At 37.4% G+C, this 9,284-nt stretch overlaps 1 protein-coding gene across 1 annotated transcript; it reads left to right on the top strand.

The window, feature by feature from the left end:
• Positions 1-1,005: 1,005 nt before the first annotated feature.
• Positions 1,006-3,675, top strand: MAP10 (microtubule associated protein 10). Its single transcript, XM_007938481.2, has one exon. It carries the CDS (start codon positions 1,006-1,008, stop codon positions 3,673-3,675), a length of 2,670 nt encoding a protein of 889 aa, XP_007936672.1.
• The last annotated feature ends 5,609 nt before the right edge of the window (positions 3,676-9,284 follow it).

Below are 9,284 nucleotides of genomic sequence, written 5' to 3'. Positions count from 1 at the left end.
GCCTCCTGGAGATTTGATTTCTTATTAGAAAAATCCATTCTCCACATTTCTCCCACAGCAACATTCCAAACACTGATATGATTGTTACTTAGTTACACAAAACAATTCCTTTCTATTGCATTCAAAGTTCTCCACATATCAGCCTTGGTTTCCTGGCTGACTAGTTCATTGAGGTTAAGAGCCGGTCTGTTTGAAAACCTGTGATGGTGTGGGAATCTCCCTGTGTCTATCTTTGTTTTGTTAAGTTGAACCATTAACATCAACATGATGTTATGCAGCTGGAGGTATTTGGCCACATGCACTGTGTGTTGATTTTTTTTTCCCCCTTCAAACCAAACTCACTGCCATAGAGTGGATTCCTACTTATAGTGACCCTATAGGACAGAGTAGAACTGCCCCACAGGGTTTCCAAGGCTGTAAGTCTTTAGGGAAGTAGACTGGCTCATCTTTTTCCCGCGGAGCAGCTGGTTGGTTCCAATTGCTGATCATTTGGTTAGCAACTGAATGCCATTAACCACTTTACCCAGACACAGGCTCCCAGCTCGCCTCAGGGCAGCGTCACCATCTTTTTGGCAGCCAGTTGCCAGATAGAAGGCAGACTACCGAATATTAAACAGCGTCAGTGAACTGGTTTTGCAGTGCTTTTTTCAGTTTTATGATCTGACCCAAAAATTGCACGGGATTTGCAGTTAGAAAAACACAACTCCCCCATTCCCCCAAAGCAAGCCTGTATTTTGCCACTCATAGCCTCAGAATTAACATTAAAAAAATTGCATTAATACAAATCTGGAAGAGAACTGCTTCCACCATGTATGCATACAGACAGACCCAAAACACTAATAAGCAAAAAAAAACCAGAGGCACAAAACGTTCGTGGTGTACGCGAGCCCCCTGTCAAATCTCGCGAGGTAACAATACCAGGGCCTTCTTCCCTCTCCCTCACGCGAGACTCATTCAAGTTCACGCTTGGTGGAGGCTGCGGCGCTGTTTCCAGGGACAACAGCAATGGCGGCGCCACTGCCAGAGCGGCTGTTCTCGCTGGAGCTGCTCGTAGACTGGGTGCGCCTTGAAGCCGGGGTGCTGCCGTCGCCCGCAGTTGCAGTGGAGGAGGAAGAGGAGGTTTCGCCGCCTCCTCCAGCGGGTTCCCTCTGCCCCGCGGTGGCCTTCCGCTTGCTGGATTTCCCAACGTTGCTGGTTTACCCTCCTGCCGGCCCCGCGGCGGAATCCCGGCCCGGTATGGTCAGCTTCGGTCGCGGCAAGTCTTGTCTCTTCCGCCTGTATCCTGCCACTCTGCACCGCTTGCTCCTTCGGACCCCGCTTTATGCGCTACTCCTGCAGCTGACCCCCGGTTACCCTACGCCCGCCCCGCAGCTCCTGGGTAGCTGTGGCATCTTGCTGGCAGACGCAGCCCAAAAGGTTCTGGGCTCGGCTGCGTCCACCTGCTCCCAGGGTCATCGAGGAAGCTACCCCTTGCGCAACTTACTAGGGGAGCGGATTGGGGACATTGCGCTGCGCTACTGCCTGACAGACCTGGGGAGGTGCTCTCTGGGTCATTTTGAGCGACCTGTCACCTGTACTGGAGGTAGACTGGAAAGGGTAGAGGGTCAGAGAGCAGGCAAAGTTAGTTCCCAGACACTGCAGGAAAAACAACAGTTTATGCATCAGACTTCAGAGCCAAACTCAGTAGTTGATGATAGGCACCTGGTGGATTTAAAAATCACAGAGGCACAGAAGGATTTAAAGGAAATAATTTTTCACAGTGATGCCAGCTCTGATACCACAGGTGTGAAAAGGGGCAAAATCAACTCTGTTATTTGTGCAAATGCTAGCAGTAGATGTAATAGCCCCCTAAACCAAGAAGAGTTGGACATTGAAACCAATACCTTTTGCCCTCCTCCTCTGTATTACACTCATTTGACTCAAGAAAAGCCTCCTGCATTGGGTAAAATCACATTTGTGCCACAAGTTAATGTGCATGAAGAACTGGATGGTATTTTTCAGGAAGGAAAATGTGTAAACCCCCCAACACACACCAATCATCTAAAATATGTAAATACCACAACAAATGAAAGCCCTTCAGTGCTTAAGAGTCCTCCAACATATATTCAGGATATAGGAGCAAGTAATCAAACTACATGTCACCCTCAAACTGAACAAAATAGAACTAATACTATAAGGCAGCTTCCTTTGTTAAATGCTTTGTTAGTTGAGTTGTCCTTGTTATGCAACCAACCCATGTCAAGCCCTACTTATGTACATCCTCATCTAGCCAGGTTATCTAGAACTGAAGATAAGAAGGCTCCAAACTCTTCTTCCAAATTAACACGTAAATCTGAATCTAAGAAGGAAAAACCGTGTATAGAGGAAAAGTCAGTAAGTCTTCAATATGTTGAAAATCTCAAGAAAGGTATGTATTTTGAAAAGAACAGTGATGTTCTCCCAAAACGAGTTCCAAGGAGGAGGCTGCTTTATGGCATAACAAATACACTAAAACTACGTTTAAAGCAAACAAATCCTGATATGTTGGCAGTACATGAAAAAAGAGAAAAGTATAGAAAAATGCAAGCACAAATGTTGGGTGCAAAACTGAGAATCCAATCATCCAAAAGAAAAGTATTAAGCTTTACAGAACAACTTCAGAAGCGACATCAACTACTTGAAGAGAAGTGTTTAGATTCAGATGTTTCTTTTGCTGAAAATAGTGATACTTCAAGGCAAATTAGTGAAGTTTTTGATGACCTTAGCACAACTAAAGTAATTAAACTGAAATGTGCAACTGAAACAGTTGATTACAATGAAAATAGAATCAATAGTTGTTCAGTAGAAGACATAAGTGCTGCAAAATCCATTATTTCAGAAGAATTTACTCATGCAAACACTTTAGAAGGAAAAGTGGAAACAGTCCAAAGTCCATGTGTTTTCAAACAGGATGCAATTATGGACAGAATTACAGTAGGTACAGAAAAAGCTAATAGGCAGGTCAAAACCACAGATAATGACATTCTTACTGATGATATAAGTGAAAATAGTTGCTCTGAAAGCATCTCAGAACTAAAGTACTCAGATGATTTTACTAGCCTTTGTTATTCTGAAGATATCTGTACCAATCAGGACACCAGCAAAAGTATACAAGCTCATGATAGCAGCCCAGAAAATCCAAAATGTCAACATACAAGTAAGTCTTGTGAAGCAGTATCGTACATAAGGAAATATAGCAATGAGAAAAGTTCTATTCTTAGCCCACCTTTTTCAGCTGGATCACCAGTGCACTCATATAAAACATCTCATACTTCAAAGATTCAGGAGAAAAGTTATGAAGAAGCATCTAGTATCTCTACTAGTGACTTATCTTCATCACACTGGACTGAGGAGAAAGAAAAACAGATAGACCAAAATAGTATGTGTGGTTCTAAAGTTAAAAAGGGAAGTCAAGACTTTTCTATTAAAACAAAATCTGGTCGCAAGTCATTAGAAAAAAGTCAGTCACTAAGGACATCTCAAGTGAGTTCTTACCTGCCATCTAATTTGTCAGAATTAGAACATAATGCCCTGGATAGCAGTACATCAGATCAGTTTGAAGAAGACAGCGGCAAAGTTGGTTCACTAAATATTTCTAAGCAATGCAAAGATATTTGTGAATTAATAATAAATAAACTTCCAGGATATACAGTGTAAAAATAATGTGTTTTTAGAAACCATGAACATTTTTTTACAACATGTATACTGCTAATGAAAAAAGTCAATAACTTTTCATATTATTTTAATACTTAAAAGTATGTGAATAATTCTTTTCAAGAAATAGAAATAAGTTTATTTGATGTTTAAATAGTATTCTACCAATAAACCTGATAATATTGAACATGGAATCATTTTATAACCTAGCTAAGAGTTCTTTTTAAATTGTTTTATAAGAATTAAAGTATCTTGTCTCACTAAAGTATCTATCTTTCTAAAGCGCACTTCATATTATCAAATTCTACTGCTGTCAAGTCAGTTCTGACTCATGGTGACACCACTGAAAAAAGGCTAGTTAATAAGAGTAGTTTCAACTTATAATACGAATAGATCATTTAACTAATAGCCTTTCTGTGAGAAGTGCAAAAAGGTACAGAAGTACTTAAGACATAGTCCCTGCTGTTATACGAGCTTACGGTTTAATATAGATACTGATTGTTAAGGTTTTGAATCACTATGTAGAACTTGTATTTTCACATATATAATCCATGTTCCCAATAGGTGCAGTCCCTCTCTGGTCATAGAGCTCTATATCTTTCTTGCAAGTTGGTATAATTACTTGAATAATGTTTATCTTCCACTAAGATTTTAGGTTCTGTAATAAAAGGAACCATATCTGTTTTATACAAACAGTAAGTTCTTAGTACTCAGCACAGTCTCTGGCACGTGGCTGGGGTGCAATAAAAATATTGAACAAATGAATGAAGGCCAGGCATTTAAAATACCTAAGGGGAAGGAATGGAATTAAGCAATAGAAGCAAGCAAAACTAAAAGTAAGCCTACAGAAAATCCTTTTTGGAGATAGGTTTATTTGACTAATACCCTTTGTTTTCTTGGGTATAAACAGTCTTCAGGTAGTCTATGAATACTTGAAGAGAGGAATTTTTAAAAGATGTCTTTCTATGCAGTTTCTTAATACAAATTGAGTTTATTATTTGTCATTTAAGTTGTCTAATAGTTTTTTTTTCTTAATGCGTAAGTTTATTTGTATGAAATCTAATGACCTAATCCTTATAAACTCTTCCATTGCTTTTATGTTTAAACCTTGTTCTCTGTTCAAATATTTATATATGCTTTATTTTAGCTGTTATACTTTAATTTTTACAGTTTTTAATGTATCTCTTATATATATGGATATATAGGAGCTCTGGTGGCACGGTGCCTGAGGCATTTGACTGCTAACCAGAAGGGTGGTGGTTCAAACCCACTAGCCACAGAAGGAAGATGGGGTAATCTACTTCCCTAAAGACTTGCCACTTTGAAAGCCCAGTGGGTGTTGCTCTGCGTCGGAATCGACTTAATGGCAGTGAGTTTGGTTTTGGTTTTTATTTGGATCTATGAGTCCCTAATTTTGATTTACTTACAAGTAATTATGTATACAGACATTATGGTTAGAATAATGAATAGGATTTAGATAGATGATGAGAAGAGGATGTTATGTTTGGGGAACAAGCCTATTGAACTATGTGCTTTAAATTGCAAAACTGAATAGCTGAATAAGCTTTTTTTTTGAATACCTATTTCTGAATTAGGGTGTTGATTTTCCTAGTTTAATTTTGTAGCAATACCTATTTTCATGTGTTTTGTACTTACTTGTATCTATCTTCAGGAAGATAGAGAAGAGGATGTTAGATTTGGGGAACAATGAATAAAAGAATGATGGTGGGAATGAGCATAATATATATGGGACACTGAGAATGCTGGGTTCATACTACAGAGTGATAGAAAAAAAACTTATTGAGTAAGGAAAACCCCAGGTTGTAGAGACACTTGAATGAATAATAAATAATCATAAAGTCCTAAGCAATAGGACCAATAAATTATTTTAAATTATAAATGAACACCAGAAAGTAATCATTATGACATTTTTAATATTTAAATTATCAAAAATAATTATTTTGTTCTGTTGTGAATGGGTCACCTTAAGTTGGAGGCTGACTTGTCCGCAGCTGACAACAACTGTAGGTAGATAGTCAAATGACTTCAACTTAGTGTAGATATTTTTAATAACAGTTTTTCATTGGAAAAGACAATTACAAACAATAATTTCAGATCATCAAAGAAATAATTACTTAAAACCAACTGTTGTTATTTATTTGGTTGGCGGTACTATGTCACTGTGATAAGAATAGATGAGGAAAATGGTGAGTTCAGTGTGTTTAAGGTACTTACCGAAAAGCCTATTGAGCTATGTGCTTCAAATTGTAAAACTGAATAGCTGAATATGCTTTTTTTTTTGAGTACCTATTTCTAAAATAGGGTGTTGATTTTCCTAGTTTAATTTTGTAGCAATACCTACTTTCATGTGTTTTGTACTTATTTTGTATTCTATCTTCAAATTCTATTTCATGTTTTAATTCTACAACTTACTTAGAATGTTAGAATTCTATAATAAACTTAGATTTTTAAGAATTTCACGATAGATACAAATACTGAAGCCTTATTTATTTCCTTGTTGTATAAAGTAACTGAATCATGACATAGTATTTCAAGATCATCAATAAGGGAGACCCATCATTTACTTGTAAAACTAAGCTACTGCAATCCAGCTTTTCCTGAACATCGTAAGTATCTAAACTACTATAGGTAAGATTGAATGGATGAGAGTTTAAGAAGCAAAATGAGCCACAGAAATAATTTTAGGACCTCTCTGCAGCTTAGGAGGCAGCTGTCAAAAATGACAAGTCCTTTGAAATTTTGCCAGATCTCAATATGACTGTACAGATGCATGCAATATGCTCTTTCTCCAATTGTGTGCATGCTATTGATGACATTTTTAAATACAAAGAACAATGGTATTGAACTTCTGTCATACACTTGTGGCTTTCTTTTGTGAGCCACCCCTTCACATCTCAATTAATTTGTATTTTTCTTCCTATACAAGCAGTGAATTTATTATGACTTTATAATTAGGAACCAAACTCTTATATGTAGCAAATATATAGGCCAGAAACCGTAAGTTTACCAACCACCATTTCAATTACCACATTGTGTTGTTGCCAAGTTAAAAAAAAAAAAAAAAAAATTCTTAACAAAGAAAGAACATACAATTAAAATAGATAATATTTACATTTATTGAGTCATAAACTATCCTTGGGCCTATAGAAATAGCCATCCTTCAGGTTATTCGTGATTTAATTTCTATTAAAATACTTACTGAGAATGACAATATATGGACTAGCTGGATCCTTCTTCACATTTTTAACCTGAAACAATACAAGGAAAACTTACTTGGGTCAAGGATGACGGCATTCTTACTGATTTTACCTAGAGATCTTCTTGTCATACTAGGAAATGACAGATTTTAAGATAGGCTTGCCAAGTCATAAAACGATTGTGGTAGAAATGTATCCTTATTTTTGAGGCACTTTTTAAAATTCTTAGTTATAATAATGTTGTAGATAGGTGCCATAGAGTTGGTTCTGACTCATAGTTACCCTATTTACAATAGGACTAAACACTGCCCAGTCTGTGACCCCCTCACAGGCATTGTTATGCTTGTTGGAATTACTGGATCAATCCATCTCATTGTGGGTATTCCTCTTTTTGGCTGACCCTCTACTTTACCAAGCATGATGTCCTCCAGGGATTGGTCCCTTCTGATAACATGCCCAAAGTACATGAGACAGAGTCTTTCCATCTTCACTTCTAAGGAGCATTCTGTTGTATTTCTTTTAAGACAGATTTGGCCATTCTTCTGGTGGTGTATAGTATACTCAGTACTCTATGCCAACACCATAATTCAAAGACATCAATTTTTCTTTGGTCTTCTTTATTCATTGTCCAGCTTTTGTATGCATATGAGGCAGTTGAAAATATCATGGCTTGGCTCAGGTACACCTTAGCACTAACAGTGGCATCTTTGTATTTTAACACTTCAAAGAGACCTTTTACAGCTGATTTGCCCAATCCAGTACATCATTTGGTTACTTGACTGCTGCTTCTATGGGTGATGATTGTGGATCCAAGTAAAATGAGATCCTTGACAACTTCAATCTTTTCTCTATTTATCACAATATTGCTTAATGGTCTAGTTGTTAGTATTTTTGTTTTATGTTGAGATGTAGTCCTTAATGAAGGATGTAGTCTTTAATCTTCATCAATAAGTGCTTTAAGTCCTGTAGAAAAAGTTGAAAATTCAAATAAAAACTTACTTCAAAGTCAGGTACTAAAGAAAGGTTATGTTCCTTTCCTTCCCAAATCCCTCTAAAATGGCAAGAGAGATTTAAAGTAAGAATAAACTTATAGTAGCTGTGCAAAACAGGGAAAGTGCTGGTGGTAGATGAGAGAGTTTGAAGAACTTCTGGGTAATACAAAGTAGTTGGGATTAGGTTGAAAAATAGATAAGATGTACACTAAGACAGCCCATGAGGGTCCTGCTGGAGAAATGAAAAGGTAGTGTTTTCTAACAGAGTCCCACAAACCTTTATGTTCAATCAGTAGGACTTGGAAGTAGGAGTAACAATCTAACAAAAAGTTTACTTCTGTTCTGTCAATCCTGACTCATAACAACTTAGACAGAGGAGAACTGCACCAGAGGGTTTCCAAAGCTGAAATCTTTATGGGAGTAGATAGAAGCAGGCCCTTGACTACAGTGGAGAACTAGATCTGGCCTAGAGATTTATCTACTAGAAAAGGTTGGAATTAAGAAGAAAAACTATTTTTGCTTTGGACATGAAAACATATGGAGATCATTAATCCTAATAGTAAATTAAAGTGTAGTATAAGTGTGAGAAACCTGTACTTGTAAGCTTTACGATATAGAATTCTATAAGTTGTCCTTTTTGTTTTCACCTTAGTTTTAATGCAGTTATTTTTAAAGAACCTTCTAATTGATCTATAAGAGCAATAGGAAAGGGATTTGGTTGTGATTCATAACTGAACTGAAATCCTAGAAGAGGAGCACCATACCACAAGGATCTGTATATTGATGAGAGCCAGAGAAGTACTGAGGGGGCATTTTAAAGTCCCTTTATCATGCTAAGGAGCTCTGGTAGCAGGATGCCTAAGGCATTTGACTGCTAACCAGAAGGTTGGCAGTTCAAAGCCACCAGCCTTTCCATGGAAGGAAGACTAAGCAATCTACTTCTGTAAAGATTTGCCACCTTGGAAACTCAATGGGGGTCTCTATGAGTCAGAATCAACTTGATGGCAGTGAATTTGGTTTTTGGTTATGCCTACCTAGAGATTTTTCCTTCAGCTATCCTCTACTAAAAATCTTGGACTTTGTTTTATTCAGGGAAGCTGTTCAGTTACAGGTCTCACATCCATCAGCTGCCTGGAGTATTTCACAACTTGTGGTTTTGGTGTCAGTCCTATAGAGTGAATTGAGAATGAATTCTGCAGTCAGAGTGAAATAAAAAGTAATGACTTGCTTTAGATATGGAGGAGCCATATTGTCAGAAGAGTTGATGTGAAAGCTATTTCTTGCATATCGAGAATTACTATTATTATTATTTAATTGTGATTTGGGTGAAAGTTTACAGAGCAAATTCATTCTCCATACAGCAGTTCACATACCCTTTGTCTCATGACATTAACTACAATTT

Source organism: Orycteropus afer, unplaced genomic scaffold, assembly GCF_000298275.1.
Source record: "Orycteropus afer afer isolate SDZICR_OR568_19922 unplaced genomic scaffold, OryAfe1.0 scaffold00050, whole genome shotgun sequence".
Taxonomy (NCBI): domain Eukaryota; kingdom Metazoa; phylum Chordata; class Mammalia; order Tubulidentata; family Orycteropodidae; genus Orycteropus; species Orycteropus afer.
The sequence above is the reverse complement of the archived record's forward strand: the minus strand, read 5'-3'. Positions and strand labels throughout refer to the sequence as shown.

Excerpts from the sequence above, each read along its gene's own strand:
- MAP10 (XM_007938481.2), top strand. The coding sequence starts at position 1,006 with ATGGCGGCGCCACTGCCAGAGCGGCTGTTCTCGCTGGAGCTGCTCGTA.